This window comes from Ranitomeya imitator, chromosome 3 (genome assembly GCF_032444005.1).
Source record: "Ranitomeya imitator isolate aRanImi1 chromosome 3, aRanImi1.pri, whole genome shotgun sequence".
In the NCBI taxonomy this organism is placed as follows: domain Eukaryota; kingdom Metazoa; phylum Chordata; class Amphibia; order Anura; family Dendrobatidae; genus Ranitomeya; species Ranitomeya imitator.
Genome location: NC_091284.1, coordinates 693,014,577 through 693,033,758, shown reverse-complemented (window position 1 = coordinate 693,033,758; position 19,182 = coordinate 693,014,577). Strand labels below are relative to the sequence as shown.

The following is a 19,182-nucleotide window of genomic DNA, read 5'->3' as shown; positions in this document are numbered from 1 at the left end:
CTCCTAAACAACGAGCATTAAACAAATTAAAAAAGGTAAAGTGTTCATATCTCAACGGCTGCTGTAAATTTTAATGAGCGTCAAATTGCATAAGTGCTAGTTTTTACAAGTCAACTCCTTAATGGATCAATAAAGGATCGAGCATAAATATTCCCACCCCTTCATTTTAATTCGTCTGTGCGAATAGTAATTTTATGTTTCCCAGCAGCTGTTCACCTATGCAGCCAAGTAACACAAAATCACCTCACACACAGATATAATCACAGCTCCAGAAATCATCTTAAGACTATGTGCCCACCATCTGGAAGTAGCATCCTTTCAATGCGTTTTATTGAACACCGGTAAATCCGCACGTGTTCACTGAACCGTGCGGATTTACCGCATCCCATACACTGTATTGATGAAACGTCTGTAGCGGAGACCAGCGTCTCCACCAAAGAAATTGCCATGCTGCGTTCCTGAAAGAGGCGACACATGTCAGTGCCCGCGGTCATGGGATTTCTGGCCACTGCGGCATAAATACGCAGTGTCAAAACCGCAGCCATTCCGGATTGTGGCCCCATACCCTAACACCTAAAGGTACATTTGTGTCGTTCACTGATATTTTTCAGTGCTAGCTAATGGATTTAAGAGAAAAATGCATAAAATAAAGAACACAAATACAAACATTTGCTAGCAATCGAGGTGCTGACGACAGACAAGCACCAATAACATCATCATGTACAACAACAAACAATGACGGATACCATCATAGCACTGAAAATACTTATGCTGGCCATACACATTTGATGGCTGTCGATCAAACAACACTTCGTTGATCCTACAGCCATCATCTCCCCCATCCACATCAACACTAATTTGGCTGAGCGCTCCTGTCTGCAGGCGGCTTATCTCTGAGAAGAAAGCGACCGTCAGTCCACAACTGCATATGCCCGATCCACGTCTCTGCCGATGGTCAGCTGGCTTCCATTCACATTAGATTGTGGGCCGAACCCATCAATATCAGTGGGTTCAGATGACATTAGTGTAAGAGGCTTTTACACTTCGTAGATTACGTAGAACCAAATCCATTGTGAATAGGAGACAGACAGTTCCTAAACATTACAAAGCTTTGCTTCCAATTTCTCTGTTGAAGGGGTTATCCACTCCTCGACAAAAGCCTAACCAACTCAGGGTCCCATAGAGCATAAAAGCCATGCATACTCGCCTCCTGCAGCGTCATTCCAGCAAAGGCGGTGCTGAACTTGTCAGGGGGTGACGCGATATTGTTGCGTCACGTGACTGATGCAGCCAATCAGCAGCTTTGGATAGGCTGCAGACTTTACTATTTTGCTAGAGCAGACTTCTGCTCTGATGGCATATTGATGAGCTGCAGCTGATCGGCGGTTGGTGACTGGTTGCAGCAGTCCTATGACAACAATATTATGTCACCTGCTGGGATCCAGGGCTGTGGAGCTGGTAAGCCAAACCTCAGACTTCTCAATTTCCATGACACCGACTCCACCAAAATGGGCTCTGACTGACTCCTGCTCCATGACTCCGACTCCACAGCCCTGCTAGGAACAGCAGGACTGACGACACAGGAATGGCGACACTGATTATTTCCACGGGGTCATGAATTGAGTAAGCAGTGGTTGTCTAGTAGGAGACAACCCCTCAAAATCCATAAACGCCACACGTGTAGTCGAGTTCAGCAGACCACTTTATTAGGCAAAGAACCAGCTTTGCCTTCTGGCCTGGCTATTCTAATTACACGGAAAGTGCATAAAGTATACGAAAACCTCAAGACATTGCCTACATTTTCCTATACAATTCAGCCTCTTCCAAGAAAAGCTCTCTAGTGCCTCTTATTGGAGGTAACTACTCTAGTCAAGGTCAGTCCTATAATAAGGCCATACAATATGACTTAGATAATCAGTCAAAACAGACAAGACTCTTTACGCCAGCTTGGCAGTCTCCTCAAAGAGAGACTTTACTCTGAAGACCTCAAAGTCATCTAAGCCAGCCAACCAGTATCCTACTCAGCACTGCTGAGGGTCAAGAACCCCAAAACAACTGTCTGAAGATGGAGTTTTTTTCCGCTTGAGTACTCTAAATTATGTGCTAATGCTCCCCAAGAAAGGCATGTACAAATTAGCCTTTTCCAAGAGGAAGTTGGAGCTCTTAAGTCCATCTATAGGAGATAGGGTCCACATTAATGAGGGAACCTCAGTTAACGTGTTATCAGAGTATCTCAGGTGTTATCAGAGTATCTCGGGTGTGCTCGGATAATATGTTCGAGTCCCTGCGGCTGCATGTTTTCAGCTGTTAGACAGCCTGAACACATGCGCGATTGCCTATTAGACAGTCTGCTCATCACTAATTGACATAAACTTATAGAGTGACCATTTCAGATCACTAGAGAGACCACATCCTTGTTGTAAAAGGCTTAGTTGCATATCCTTTACCCAGGGAGCCATTGCTGGTTTACAGGAATGTATTTAAAGGGATAAAGTGTATCAAAGATATAACTGTCAATCATATGGCTTCCTACTAAATGGTAACTGATCTATGGATGTAACCCAAGTTTTAGTAGCACACCGACACTGCTGGTGCAAAGAGCACAATAATACTTTTGCCATATACAGGGAACCTAAGAGCCTTATGTGGCAACATTATTTTAAAAAAAGTAGTTACTCAAAAGGGAATCTTAAAAATACTGTTTCCAATAAACTTATCACCAAAAATGAGCAAGCGTGATCTACAGAAAGTGCTGCCCACAAGGTAAGAAATCAATTGTACCGCTGACAAAAGATGTAAATGTGAATATAAATGGCTATGATGCATTCAATGGATGAAATCCGAACCCACATAATTACTAATACCTTTGCAATCATAATATATTGTACTCAATTAAGAGGCTTCATTGAATAACCAGAAAGGAAACACAAGGGTTTGGGAAAAAAGTTCCATTTCCTCGCTGTATTGTAATGTGTACATATTACATAATATATGTGGCTTTTGTAGATATTTGTATCTCTATAGATAAAAATGTTCTTTTAGATGTTACATTGATTCCAACATAATGGAAAGAAATCGCTTATTTCTAATATCACACTTACAGTTGTGACATTGACTCATCCACTGTATATACACACATCATCTCTAGTCTCGGTTCTATTCACACAGTCATCATTTATAGGGGGACTATGGCAGATTTTATGGATCAGTTATGTCATAGTCAGATCCCTCATAGAGAAGTGCCACACTCTGTACTATGTTGGTGGTCTGCAGAAGGCTTCATCAAATCCGTATTGAGTAAATATTTCAAAAAGAAGAAAACTACTGCAAGTAAACACCTAATACATCAAAGAGATCACATGGGGGCGAAAAATAATCAAATATTTCATCTGAAGAACGTATAAGATCCAAGATTACTATCCAGATATTCAAAAAAATCCACATTTTGGTCCAGACAGACCTCTTTCAAGGGCATCTAGAATGAGGCGCCGCTTAGGAGTGTAATACATCCACTTCATTTACAAGCAGTGCTAGTGCCATAATAAAAATCAGTTCCCTCGCCTCACCCGTGAACTCCTCATTCATGCTATATACATTAAAACAAAGTCAACTTTTGTCTAGGTCAGTGTTTCCCAAACTCCAGCCCTCCCGGACCCCACGGGTCATGTTTTCAGGATTTCATTAGTATTGCACAAGTAGTGGAAGTATCATCAAGGCATCAGGAATTGTCTCACCTGTGCAACACTATGGAAATCCTGAAAACATGACCCGTGGGGTCCGTGAGGACTGGAGTTTGGGAAACACTAATCTAGGTCAAAGCAAGACAGACTGCCAGCACAGTGTGATGTCATGTTACACTGCTTATTGTAGTCTATGCAGGAACTAGTTGTGCAGGTTCTAGCCATTTTATCCGTGTGCAGGTTTCACAGTTACACTGCTGAGTAGTGCAGTAGAATTTCCTCCATGCCTCTATTGCTCCAGTCTGTGTGATACCCAAGAGCAGGAAATCTGTGTGTTTAGCGCATGGAAGGCTAATGTGACAAGTGACAGCTTGCGGGTGGAGATTAAAGATAGCGCCTTCAGCAGAGAAAGCAGCATTCCCACAACAAAATCTGCACAATTTTGTGGGTATTTTGCTGCTGTGCATTTTTTCTTATAGGAAATCTATAGTGAATTAGTTACAAGTTGATGTGCCCATTAATAGGTAAAACAGATAAAAAACATATACGGTTTATATTTATGACTAGTATACAACTTGAGTGACATCTGAGTCTGCAGCATAGCAAGCACAACAGTGGGGAGAATAAATATGCCGATTTTGCAAGCTTTCCCATCTACAAACAATGGAGAGGTCTGTAATTTTTTATCGTACATAGACTTCAACTGTCAAAGACAGAATCTTAAAGAAAAGAAAAGAAAATCCCAAAAATCACATTGTATGATTTTTAAATAATTAAATTGCATTTGGCTGCATGAAATAAATATGTGGTCACCTACAAACTAGCATGAATTCTGGCTCTCCCAGACCTGTTATTTTTTCTTTAAGGCTATGTGCACACGTAGAATGGTCCACTGCGGATTTGAAAAATCAGCAGGGCAAAAACGCTGCGTTTTTGCTGCAGATGTATCGCGGATTTACCACGTTTTTTTTGGGGGGGGATTTCACTGTGGTTTTACAACTGCGGTTTTCTATAGGAGCAGTTGTAAAACCGCTGCGGAATCCGCAGAAAGAAGTGACATGCTGCGGAATGTAAACTGCTGCGTTTCTGCACGTTTTTTTTTTTCGCAGCATGTGCACAGCGTTCTTTGTTTCCCATAGGTTTACATTGTAATGTAAACTCATGGGAAACTGCTGCGGATCCGCAGCGTGTGCACATACCCTAAGAAGCCCTCCTACTCTGCACTCATTACCTGTATGAATTGCACCTGTTTGAACTCGTTACCTGTATAAAAGACAGACCTGTCCACACACTTAACCTCTCCACCATGGCCAAGACCATAGAGCTGTCTAAGGACACCAGGGACAAAATTGTAGACCTGCACAATGCTGGGATGGGCTACAGGACAATAGGCAAGCAGCTTGGTAATAAAGTAACAACTCTTGGCACAAATTATTAGAAAATGGAAGAAAAACAAGATGACTGTCAATCTTTCTCGTTCTGGGGCTCCATGCACGATCTCATCTCTTGGGGTCAGGCTGAATCTGAGAAAAGTCAGGAATCTGCCCACAACTACAGTACACGGGAGGACCTGGTCAATGACCTGGTCAATGACCTGAAGAGACCTGGAACCATAGTCTCAAACATTACCGTGAGTAACACACTATGCAATCATGGATTATAATCCTGTAGGGTACACCCTTGCTCACGCAAGTACATGACCAGGCTTGTTTGAAGTTCTCCAATGACCATCTGATCTGAATGATCCAGAGGCATGGGAGAAGGTCATGTGGTCAGATGGACCAAAATAGAACTTTTTGGTATCAACTCCACTCGTCATGTTTGGAGTAAAAAGAAAGAGGAGTACAACCCCAAGCACACTTACTCAATCGTGAAGCGTGGTGGGGAAAACATCATACTTTGGGGGTATTTTTCTGCAAAGGGACCAGGACGACTGCACAATATTGAAGGGAGGATGGATGGGGTCAAGTATTGTGAGATTTTGGCCAACAACCTCCTTCCCTCAGTAGAGAGTTGAAGATGGGTCGTGGCTGGGTCTTCCAGCACAATGACCTGAAAGACACAGCCAGGACAACTAAAGTGTGGCTCCGTAAGAAGCATTTTAAGGTTCTGGTGTGGCCTACCCAGTCTCCAGACCTGCACCCAATAGACAATCTTTAGAAGGAGCTGAAACTCAATGTTGCCCAGTGACAGCCCCGAAACCTGAAAGATCTGGAGAAGATTTGTATGGAGGACTGGGCCGAAATCTCTGCTGCAGTGTGTGTAAACTTGGTCAAAAACTATAGAAAAAGTCTGACCCCTAATTGCAAACAAAAGGTTCCTGTACCAAATATTAGGTTCTGTTTTCCTACTGTGTCAAATACTTATTTCATGCAATAAGATTCAATTTAATTATGTAAAAATGATTTTAAAAAAATCCAGAAAATCACATTGTCTCTCACAGTTGAAGCGTACCTGCGATAAAAATTACTACATTCCTTCTAGGTGGGAAAACTTGCAAAATCGGCAGTGTATTAAATACATATTTTCCCTACTGTATATTTGTTTATGGGTAGGTCACTTACATCAAGCTCAGCTCATTGAAGTGAATAGGGACTAGTTGTAATAATAATAATACACGTTTATACTGGGAAAACCTGGTGAAAAGTTCCCTTAAAAAGCAGATCTGACACAAGAGTGCACAATATATACTTCCCAAAATATTAAATGGATCTATTCGACCTGATGAGGCCAATGAAAATACTTTGAAAATCCAGGTCAAAATGGCTGCATACTGCGCATATTAAGATGTGCATTTTATGAAAATAAGGTTTGTCTATCTTTAAAGAGGATTGTATAGCCATGCATACACATGTTAAAGTAAGTACACCAGCCTCATCAGATACAAGAGATCTAGTTAATAATGAATGCATTTTATTAGGAGCGTTGGTGCCAGATCTGCTTTAAGGAATAACTACCCCAGCACATTACAGCATTTTTACCCAATACCTAAGGCTTCCACGCTTTTGGTAGATAAAGATGTTAATTATACCGCACAGCTCCCCCGGTAAGCATTCCTTCTAATTTCCCCACTCGACAGCCTTCCACGTGATCGTTTTAGGATTGTGTATTTCACAGCTTTATTTGGCAGGGACTGTACCTGGTGCCATTCCAACTCCGCACAGCTTCATAAAGAACAGCTGGGATGCTGAAACCTGGGCTTACCTGATGGTGTCACAACTGAATTACAGCAACTTTTCGGTGCCATTCTAATCGTTTCAGCATTATTTATAATCTGGATAAAATAGTTTTTCAGTTGTCATCTTCAGTTTCAAAAGAAACTTTCTAAATACCTTGCATTTATATTCTGTAATAAAAGACTTAAATAGCCCCGGGAAGCGAAAGCAGCGGGAGAACAAACACTACATTATAAGCCGGCATGGAAGAATCCTGTTTATGTAGAAGTCTGCAAAGACGATTATTTCTTTACGCTTATTACAATGACCACAAATGATCCATCACCACTGAGCAGCATTTTTATCCCTTATTTTCCATAATGGTTTGGAAGTTGCATCAGTGAACCTTTCTTTTAGAAGTAAAATGTGTATGCGGGGGAGGTGAAGTATGAATCCAAGAAAACATCTTTTAGCTTCCCACCGGTGTCGTTTACTTTTATTGATTTGGAAATGTCAATTTTTTTATATATTATTTTGTGTGTGCAGGTTGTTTTATGGCCATTTATACGGTTCAACCTGGCTGTGTTTCGAGCTACTTACACTTTACTACAAGTCCCGATTTTACACCATTTCACTTTTTTTTTTCATATGTTTTCATTCATCTTTTGCATTTTTGTAATGTTTCACATTCTACTCACTTCTCTTTAATTGCGCATTTATTTTTCACTAACTTATTTTGTCAAACTTTTTTCTTGAATTGTTCATTTAGGGTGCCCCTGACTGAATTTCATCCATGAAATCCCTTCCATACGTCTGATGTGGCTTCTACACACACCTGTTCGCCAAAACGGTGCTAAAAATGAACATTGCGACATATTTCACATTGAAACCTGTCTTAGTTACCGGTCAAGACGGGTAGTCATCTGAAGAGAAACAGCTTGAGACAGGTGTCTCAACTGTCAGAGGAGCAGCATCGTAACCTGATCTCCATTTCATCCTTGAAATCCCTTCCATACATCTGATGTGGCTTCTACACACAGGTGTTCTCCAAAACGGTGATAAAAATGAACATTGCAACGTATTTCACATTGAAACCTGTCTTAGTTACCGGTCAAGATGGGTAGTCATCTAAAGAAAAACAGCTCGAGACAGGTGTCTCAACTGTCAGAGGAGCAGCATCGTAACCTGATCTGCTCACTCAGCCATGAGTTACCGTACTCAGAGCTGTAGCCTCAGTCCTCCTCCGTGATCATTTCTTAACCAGTTTTTGACAGTCAGCGAAGACTGAGCACGGAGTGAACACATTAAGTTGGATGCTGCTCCCCTGACAATTGAGACACCAGTCAGTCTGTGCTTCTTCAGATAGCAACCTGTCCTGACATGACTAGGATGGGTTGCAGCTTCAAAGCTGATGCAGGTGACATTTTTATCACATTCTCCGAGAACTCCTTTAAGGTCCCAATTCACTTTAAAAGTCAGCCAAGTCCACAGATATCAGCTAAACATCTCATGTGTAGGGGAACCTCCCAACAGATGGTGTTGATGGAGTTAAGGATAGCGGAGTTTAAATTTCAATGCCCAACACCCTTGTTCTCCAAGAAATAACCAGCTGCCAGAATTTCTGGCAGCAGCTTTCTCCTGTCTCCCCAGTGGAAACACAATAACACTATGTGTATGGGAAAGTCAGGAGCGAGAGCGGACAACCGATTGACCGTTGTGTATGGCCATCTTTAGAGTAGAACAAGGCTGAATACTACCGGCCCTGGGGGCATTTTGGAGGCATAGATTGAAGAGAACCAGTTTAAAGTGGATGCATCACCAGATTTCATAGTACAGACTATCCACATTTTGAAATCGATCTTTCAGAACTCTTGTACTTACTCCAAAAATCCATAAATGAAAGAGAAAAGCTGTGTATAAAGGCAATAGTAACCATAAAATACAACAGGTAATCTGAATACAAAAGTGAACAAAAGCACAAAAACAAAAAAAGGATGAGTTTTTTGAAATGGGACAAATTAGATCTCCACAATGGATCATAATATATACCGTATTTTTCGCTTTGTAAGACGCTCCGGATTATAAGACGCACCCCAAATTTTGAGGAGAAAAATAGGAAAAAACTATTTTTTAATAAATTGGTGGGGCGTCTTATAATCCATGCGTCTTATTACTTACCAGGGGTTGTGGTTGTGGTGGATCAGGGTCCCAGGCTCGTTGCCGGAGGCAGGAGTGGAGCATTGCTGCAGGCTGGGATGAGGGGGTCTGCAGGGGGCTCCTGTGCTGCAGGGGGGCTCCTGTGCTGCAGCCTGGGATGAGGGGTCTGCAGGGGGCTCCTTTGCTGCAGGCTGGGATGAGGGGTCTGCAGGGGGCTCCTTTGCTGCAGGCTGGGATGAGGGGTCTGCAGGGGGCTCCTGTGCTGTAGGGCTGTCTCCGGTGCTGCGGGGGGCTCTGGCGACATTTTGTGAAAGACCAGAGCCCCCCGGCAGTTCTTCCATGCGTTCCAGTATGACTAATTCCGGGAAAATGGCCGCCGGAATCTCGAGAGATGAGATCTCAGCGCTGAAATCTCATCTCCCGAGATTCCGGCGGCCATTTTCCCGGAGTCAGTCATACTGGAACTAACTCCGGGAAAATGGCCGCCGGAATCTCGAGAGATGAGATCTCAGCGCTGAAATCTCATCTCCCGAGATTCCGGCGGCCATTTTCCCGGAATTAGTCATACTGGAACGCATGGAAGAACTGCCGGGGGGCTCTGGTCTTTCACAATATGTCGCCAGAGCCCCCCGCAGCACCGGAGCCTTCAGCATCACCCGGGGCAGCAGCGGACAACCCCGGCAGTGGCGGCGGACGACAGCGGCGGCAGGCGGTAGCGGCGGCGGACACCCCCTCCTCCCAGCCTGTAATGGTAAGCGGTATATCCGCTTTGTTAGACGCACCCACATTTCCCCCCCAAATTTGGGGGAAATAAAGTGCGTCTTACAAAGCGGAAAATACGGTATGTGGAGAGCCAAAACACCTCCCTACAACAGGGTACAGAAAAAATAAAACACTTACTATGTGTATATTATATATTTCTACCAAACAAAAGGACTGAAAAGTAAATATAACAATCATATATATAGTAACCAATCGAAAAATTCCTATAACTGTATGTTTCCACATTCAGTATTTGCTGCGGATTGGACGCTGCGTACATCTGCAGCGCCCAGATGTTACAGCATAATGGATGGGATTTTATGAAATGCAATCTCCACTATCCGTGCACGGACGCCTTCAGCTCCCCTGTGTATACGCACATGCTGCGCGTCTTTTTAGACTGCATCAAGTATATCTTATGGAGACACTCAGTCACTGCAAGATAAATAACACAGTCTATGTATAGGATGCGGTGATTCCGCATGTGTTCATTGAACACATGCGGAATCACCACGCGTACAAAAGCCGGCAGCGCTTTGGGCGGAGCGAGGATCTGCTGCGTCCAAAGCATTGCCTTTACGGAACATAGAAACATACCCCAAGAATAAAACATTAAAGCAAAATGGTGGCTGTAATAAGTCAAACAGATCATAAATTAATATTAATATAAAGCTTTATAAGTAATATAAATACCAGATCAAATATCGGTGTGTGACCTAACGGTTCTACCCTAGAAATATAGAAAGGGAGAACATATGAGCCCCACGTATTACGCCAGCAATTAGTGGTTTCTTCAGGGAAATGTTGCAATGTGGAGATCTAGTTTATCCTATTGAAAAAAAAAACTGATCACTTTTTGCTTTAAATTGTTTTTAATGTGATTTTGTTCCTTCAGAGTATAGATTAAAGTGACCTATTTTTTAGTATTCAGATTCCTGGTTGTATTACATGGTTATTAGTGCTTTAATACACATTTTTTTTATACGCTGCTGCGGATGTTCGGTGCTGCGGGGGCTCTGTCGACATTTTGTGAAACCCCAGAGCCCCTGCACTTACATGGTTTACTATGCGGTGGACTCCGGCAAAATGGCTGCCGGGGGCAGCGCATGCACAGATGGAGACCTCAGCACCCCCGCACAACCAAACGTCCCCTCATCCCAGCCTGCAGCAACGTTCCACTCTTGCCTCCTCCGGTAGCGACCCTGGGACCCCACTTCACCGTAGCCACCACCCTCGGTAAGAAATAAGACGCATGGATTATAAGAAGCATCATCATTTTATTTAAAAAAAAAAAAAAAAGTTTATTTTTCCTATTTTTCTCCTCAAAATTTGGGGTGCGTCTTATAATCTGGTGTGTTTTATAATCCGCAAAATACAGTATATGTACAGATGTGCATTTTATCATATGTAACGTGATTGCTCTCTACTCAAAATTATATAAAAAAAAAAAAAATTAAATCATAATTGAGTCTGAGATTTGTTTAATAACCCATTGTCCTTTATGTACCAGCAAATCCGAAGAATTGATATGGTGATACCAATATATATAACGTAGAGAGTATATGCCCCGGGTGCAAAACACAGATTAACAACCACTCGCACACCGATCCTCCATGAGGGGATGGTTGTCCAGTAATAGAAATGCACACAAAAAGGCTTAGATAGGACGCCGGTGCCAGGTACGTGTAGTGCACCACGCCGGCTTACTGGCCATACCATTACATCAGGGGGCTGTGCACACCCCACAAACATGTCCATATTCACACACAATATTGGGCACAGTCGTATTAGCTGAAATGTACTAGGTTTCATTTAGATTCAGCTCTTATGTAAATGTCAGAATCGCTGGGAATAAAAAAAAAAAATAAAAATTATTATGACGTGGTGGAAGTGATGTATTAAAACAGGTGCAAAGTAAAACGACACCTGTAGTTCGCTTTTCTCACAATGGACCGAAAGTGCAGTAATAATTGGTCCTTGGCAACCAATAGGCAGTAGTTGCCCATGGCAACCAACCAAAAGGCATCGGATTGGTCAGTGGTGTATAGGAGCAGAAACCTGACTGGTTGCCATGCCTAACTACTTCACTTTTTTGCTACAGTTTTGGAAACTCGCCTCTTATGGGGGCCAAATAGTAGCCACAAGTGGGTACTTACATTCAGCTTGTAAGGCATAGATTCAAAGTAAATGGAGGTAGCAGATATGCGCTTCACATCGGACATGTACCCGTGGGTCAAGCTGGGAAAAAGAACAGATTGTCAGGTTACAATACGACGTAACTAGGTAAAGCAGAATACACAGGTCTGCAACTGAAAAGCTGTTTGATTATTTTCATCTAATTTCCATGTATTTTGGTGTGCTGAAAACGGAAAAAAATGTTGAAAAAAAAATCCTGGACGTCAGGATTTGCTGCAAAATTCTCTTCAAATTTAGTATATTTTTCTCAATTTTTGGTATTTTTTTTATCTTAGGGTTTTGAAAGTCAAAATTACTATTAATTAATTCACATCAATGCATTGAAGATATACAAGACCCTGACTACAAAAAAAAAAAGTCGTCGGACGAATGCTGAAAGCATTTCAAGCTTTAGGTTGCCTGATGAGTATGAAAGTTCATTTCCTCCATTCCCACCTTGATAACTTTCCTGAAAATTTGGGAGCTGTGAGTCAAGAGCAAGGTGAACGATTCCACCAGGACATTAACGAGATGGAAAGAAGATACCAGGGAAGATGGAGCATTACAATGATGGCAGACTACTGTTGGACGCTTCAGAGAGACGTTCCAGATGCTCCTCACAAGCGTAAATGTACCAAGAGAAGCCTCACGGGGAAGAAGAATCCATTTTACTAAGTGTTAGTGATCTCATTGCAGTTAAAAAATGATTTTCATGAAACATTTGTAATAAAAAATTAATTTTATGAGTCTTTTCATTTATTTTGAGGTATTGTCTTATTTAACCTAGTTACTTAAATTGTCAGAAAAACGTGATGCCCTATGACAAAACGGAGGTCATTTTCGGATTCAGCGCACTTAAAAACAAAGATTATGTGGAATAACCAAAACAGCTCTTGAAAAAAATTTTTTTTTGCAGACCTGTGTTATTACAGAAATTGTCAGAGTATAAGGGGTTTTTCTGTAATCATTGAGTAAGAGCTCAGAATTACGCAGCAGAGAAAGAAGAGATCGCCAACTCCTACATACAAGCAATAACGTGCAGCTTATGGTCGGGTGGGAGGGAGAGAGTTAAAATATAAAAAATACATAATTGTGACAATAATGTAAAATGGTATCAATGTGTGAAATTAGAAGATGACAATGTATCATAGCATTAAAGAGGCGGTCCACTAATTTTACATGGATGGCATGTCCGGCCATCGATGTCTGATCGGCCAGGGTCCGACACCTAAGCATCCCCGCCGATCAGCTGTTACCGGTGTCAGCAGCCACAAGTACGCACTTGCCAAGCTGGTCGTCTTCTCACAGCAGGTACTACACATCCGGATCCTAATGATTTCACGGCAGATGTGCAGTACCCAGCCTCAGCCGCTATAGCAGATCGGCAAGTGAGTACTTCTGGCCAGCGGTCACCACCGATAACAGCTGAATGACAGGGGTGCTGGGTGTTAATCAAGAAGTCGTGGACAACCTCCTTAATACCAGAATATAATAAATTATAATCTATCTATATAGCGCCACTTCTATGTAAATCAACGACAACTGGCAGAAACGCACAGAACTGAATGGAGGCTACTTGGGAGTGATGAGCTTTTCGAGAAGATATATCCATGCCTTATAGGCGTCTTCCCACCTTAGTAAGCGATATTGGTGGGGTATGCCAGGATGTAATGATCCCACCTCTGGGACCCCCATTGATCCTCAGAATAAAGGTGTCACAGTGCCGCTTCACCTTCACAGGATTTTCCTGGAGTGGCGAGTAGCTGAAAACTCTTCTGTGCCGAAAATATGTGAAGGCTACAGCCTATTCCACTCTCGGATAAGTATTGGACCCCCAGAGATTGCCAAGTGATAGCACTTCCCGACCACCACTTGGTGAGAGGAGAATTCCCCTTCAATCCTTATCAATGGACTGGACAAATCTCATAAGCCAAACCGGCGGCATCAGTAACGTTCAAGGCACATAGAAAAAGAAGAGACAGTCTATTGTAATGTATAGAAAAGGGTAGAGTGTGAACTGAAAGGTAACGTCACCGCGAGATACAGGCGGTTAATTACAAATTCAGCAATAAATCAGTGGGAAACTGCAACTGGGATTATATAATTCTATCAGATGTAGAAACATGTCCTAATGCAAAGACATAGCAGAAACGTAGAGCAAAGAAAAGCGGAAAAAAGGGTCTTCGAGAAGAACAACAAATAACGCCATGAAGGATATTCTAACCTGAGATGCATATATAGGTATGAACAGCTACTGCAGGTCCAAGAGTCTTCCGACCAGAGATCAGAAGAAAAGGAGCCAAATGTGGCTGAGCCCAGCTCTCTAAAAGGTCATGAAAATCCAATTTGTAGGACATTAAAACTGTATTTTTTGTATTTATTTTAGGCTCTAAAGCATTTAAAATAAAAATGTTTTAATATCCTATGAATTGGATTGTCAGTGCCCATCAGTAAGTGTGAGCGGATAAACCACATTTGGTTCCTTTCTCACCTGATGCACAGACTTTGTATGTTTGGTTTCATCACCGAGTGGACAATGTACTCGACTCCTGTATACTTACTGTCCTCCATCTGGGAGATCGAGCCCCATGAGACGGTCATGTGGCTGCAGAAGTGCGGTGTACGCTGCAAAGTTAGCTGGGGAGCCAGAATATGGCTGCACATTCACACCCCACTTTTCTGGGTCCAATTTAAAGGCCTCCAATGACCGTCGCTGACACAGCAACTCAATCTGATCCACCACTTCGGCCCCTCCATAATACCTATAGAAAAGACACAAACAAGCACAAATTACATTTTCTGCAATTTCAAGATATTTGGTATTTTAATAGTGTGCCCCCACCTCCCAAAATAAAGTCATCCCCTAAACACTAGCAGTCTTACCATTGGGACCCCCAGCGATCTTGAGATCAGACCCCAAGAACAAGCCTATGCAGTCTTGTTCTCAAAGGAGTGGAGATGAGGTGTCTACTCCATTCATTGTCTATGGGACTGCCAAAAATAGTCGAGTGCTGCACTTAGTCCCATAGGCAATAAATGGAGAAGAAGCAGAGCACATTTACCTTTTCTCCGTTCAAGACAGGAGGGTTCAAAAGCCCGATCTTGGGTTCGCCGAGACACCCTATAGATATAGGATAACTTTTTGGGGGGCGCTGGGAGTGGGAATAACTTTAGGAGAGCCCTAACTGAGACACCATAATGGACATCTAGCATTTTCATATTAAAATAAACCAATATTTAGCAATAAAATATGAATTCTACCTGGTGTTGGAAAATAAAAGAATTTTTTGACAGTCATGAACTACTGAATAGGAATGCTACTTTTGTTAAAGAGATTTTCTCCCAGCAGCAAGATTAAAGCAAGTAGATATCAAGCATGTGCCCTGCCGCTGCCTACGAGACTGAGTGACACCGCTCAGAAGACGCAAAATATATGGCACCAACAAAAACAGACACTGAATGGAGTAGCTGGGTACATACCCGACTGCCACTCAATCCAAACTCCTCAACTGCAGCGCTGCAAATCTAGTGGAGAGATTATAACTACTTAAACTAAAAAAAAAAAAAATACTATTTACCTGGAAATATAGGGTTAATCTGCAGGTAAACTGAGTTAACATGCTGTACAGCTATATTACTAGAATTGTACCTTTCAGGAAAAAAAATTAACTTATTTTGCCGGCTTTCAGTCATGGGGGCGGTGCAGGCAGCAATTGTACTCATCACTCACAGTACCGATGTAAGCACTCTCGGAGACTGACAGCCTGATCTGCACAGATGCTCTACAGCGCCATCTGTTAAAGTACAGGGGCGTGCTTACAGTGGCACTCACAGTATGGCAATGCTCCCTGCACCGCCCACAATGACTGAAAGCCGACAGCTCACTGGTAGCCTTACTTCCAGCATTGGAACACTCTTCACCTAGAGGTTAACACCTTAGTGACAAAGGCAATTTGGAACTTAAAGGGAAACTGTCACCTGAATTTGGAGGGAACAATCTTCAGCCATGGAGGCGGGGTTTTGGGGTTTCTGATTCACCCTTTCCTTACCCGCTGGCTGCATGCTGGCTGCAATATTGGATTGAAGTTCATTCTCTGTCCTCCATAGTACACGCCTGCGCTGTGCAAGATTGCCTTGTGCAGGCATGTACTACGGAGGACAGAGAATGAACTTCAATCCAATAATGCAGCCAGCATGCAGCCAGCGGGTAAGGAAAGGGTGAATCAAAAACCCCAAAACCCCGCCTCCATGGCTGAAGATTGTTCCCTCCAAATTCAGGTGACAGTGTCCCTTTAATGACCAGGCCAAATTTTACAATTCTAACCACTGTCACTTTATGAGGTTATAGCTCTGGAACGCGTCAACGGGTCCCATTGATTCAGAGGCTGTTTTTTTTTTGTGACATATTGTACTTCATGTTAGTGGTAACATTTCTTCGATATTACTTGCGTTTATTTATGGAAAAAAACGGAAATTTGGCAAAAAGTTTGCAATTTTCAAACTTTAAATTTTTATACCCTTAACCCCTTTCTGCCATTAGACTTACTATTCCGTCCATGTGGGGTGGGCTTTACTTCCCAAGGACAGAATAGTACATCATAGGCGATCGGCCGCGCTCACGGGGGGAGCGCGGCCGATCGCGGCCGGGTGTCAGCTGCTTATCGCAGCTGACATCCGGCACTATGTGCCAGGAGCGATCACGGACCGCCCCCGGCACATTAACCCCCGGCACACCGCGATCAAACATGATCGCGATGTGCCGGCGGTGCAGGGAAGCATCGCGCAGGGAGGGGGCTCCCTGCGGGCTTCCCTGGGACCCCCGCAGCAACGCGATGTGATCGCGTTGCTCCGGGGGTCTCTCACCTCCTCCCTGCAGCAAGTCCGGATCCAGGATGGCCGCGGATCCGGGTCCTGCAGGGAGGGAGGTGGCTTACCAAGTGCCTGCTCAGAGCAGGCACTTGGTAACGCTGCAGCGCTGTTTGACAGATCGGTGATCTGTCAGAGTGCTGTGCAAACTGGCAGACCACCGATCTGTATTGTCCCCCCCCCCCCCCCCCCCCGGGACAAAGTAAAAAAGTAAAAAAAATTTTTTACAAGTGTGTAAAAAAAAAAAAAAAAATCCTAAATGAATAAAAAAATATATATATTATTCCCATAAATACATTTCTTTATCTAAATAAAAAAAACAAAACAATAAAAGTGCACATATTTAGTATCGCCGCATCCGTAACGGCCCGACCTATAAAACTGGCCCACTAGTTAACCCCTTCAGTAAACACCGTAAGAAAAAAAAAAAAAAAAAAACGAGGCAAAAAACGCTTTATTATCATACCGCCGAACAAAAAGTGGAATAACACGCGATCAAAAAGACAGATATACATAAGCATGGTACCGCTGAAAGCGTCATCTTGTCCCGCAAAAAACGAGCCGCCATACAGCAACATCAGCAAAAAAATAAAAAAGTTATAGTCTTCAGAATAAAGCGATGCAAAAATAATTATTTTTTCTATAAAATGTTTTTTATCGTATAAAAGCGCCAAAACATAAAAAAAATGATATAAATGAGGTATCGCTGTAATCGTACTGATGTCAAGGTGAAAATATAATGTCTTTATACTCTTGTATATGTATATATTCTTATGCTGTGAAACAATAAGTTTTTCCCCTTCATGCTTATTAATGCAAATTTAACTGTAGTTAAGATGGCTGCGCCAGTATTCACCTTTGTCCCAGATTCACTCGGCTGAAGAAACAAGTTTCACATTCCAGAAGCCAAGTATCATTTCTCTGGAAATCGAAACTTAACGTGACGCCTTAGTTTTTGTTCTTGCCAAGAATCTACTTTCGTTTCTGAAGCTAAGGTATCGTTCTTGGAGAAATGGAAATTTTAAGTGACGTGGAGGAAGGAGGATCCATCATATGATGTCAGACCAACCAGAAGGACTGAATACTAGATACATTGCTTAAACCCCGCCTAACCCCACCCTCTGCACACCTTCCCCCAATAGGTCATATAATGTTGTGTATTAGAAAATAAAGTAGTTGCTGTGAGGTTACCACTATGTGTGGAAGCATAAGCAGGCACTGAGTTTGAACCAGCTTTTGTCTGACTCATTCTTCACTCCGGTACCACGGCTTTAAATCTGATTTGGAATGACTGGTGAAGGAAGGGTATTGTCGTGACGACCCCGACAATTTGGCGCAACAAACGTGGGGCGTGGCCCGCGATCCGAGACCCCCTGGACCTATGCCTGGACGTCCGTGGATGACACCCGTAGTGGCTGACCTCGAGGACTGATCACCCTCTAAGCACGGTAAGTGGAGATCGCATACTATGTATGTGTCACACTTGCTAGTGTTTCAGCCGTTATTGGTTAGTCTGTGGGTGGTCTCCTTGGGTCTGGGGAGTGACCGGTCGAGTGGTGAGACCGAGCGCGATCCCGTGCCACGCTTCGAACCAGCAACTGAGAGACGTTGCATTCTGCACGTCCTCGTGTACACCACACCTCCTCCACCGGTCATTGTACTCCATTCAACCACCCTACCCGTGACTATTGCCTAGTAGTGATAGAGTGAAAGATTGAGGAAGTTTGTGGATTGGGGGCGGCTGTGAGAAAGGGATAGGAGACGCAGCCTCTGTGATATTGTACATATTGGTAATTAAGACGTCCCAAGAGGGGGACCACCAGAATCACTTACTTGCACACATTGGTAATTAAGACGTCCCAAGTGGGGGGACCACCAGAATCACATTGGTAATTAAGACGTCCCAAGTGGGGGGACCATCAGAATCTCAGTGGAGGGGTCTCACTAGGAGACCGCCTCCCAACGTTTAGAATATCGTGACAGGGCAGACTGTAATCACTGGTGTTCAGGTTAGGGAAAAATATTGAGCGCGAGGCTCTTTATTCATAGCACGTCGAACGCGAGGCTCCGTGCTTAGGACACAAGTGTTGCTGTCGCTGTCAGCGGCCTGCTGCAGAAGGGCATAGTATTCTGTGAGTCATGTTGCGTCTCTTATAGCAGAAGAAGTCCGTGCCCCACGAGTTAAGTGAGGATGCTGTGGAAGTCTAGACAATAGTAGAGTCACGGGAGGGCAAGAAGGCAGTCAAGAATGTTGAAAGATGAAGGACTGTTAGAACAAGCGCAAGCTCATCTGCTAGTTGCGCGAGGTTTAAAGAACGAGGAATTGAAAAAGGTTGATGGAGAGGAAAGATGAAAGGATGCAGAGCCCGTGTTTGGTTATAAAATAC

At 43.1% G+C, this 19,182-nt stretch overlaps 1 protein-coding gene across 1 annotated transcript in view; it reads right to left on the bottom strand.

Annotated features, from left to right (window-relative positions):
- The window catches only part of SHMT2 (serine hydroxymethyltransferase 2), a 140,253-nt gene that overhangs the window by 67,504 nt on the left and 53,567 nt on the right, over positions 1-19,182 (bottom strand). Inside the window, exons 4-5 of the mRNA XM_069758545.1 lie at positions 14,491-14,691; positions 11,911-11,992 (exon numbers count right to left, since the gene is read on the bottom strand). Coding sequence (XP_069614646.1) covers positions 11,911-11,992; positions 14,491-14,691 — 283 coding nt within the window. The remainder of the gene's footprint in view (positions 1-11,910; positions 11,993-14,490; positions 14,692-19,182) is intronic.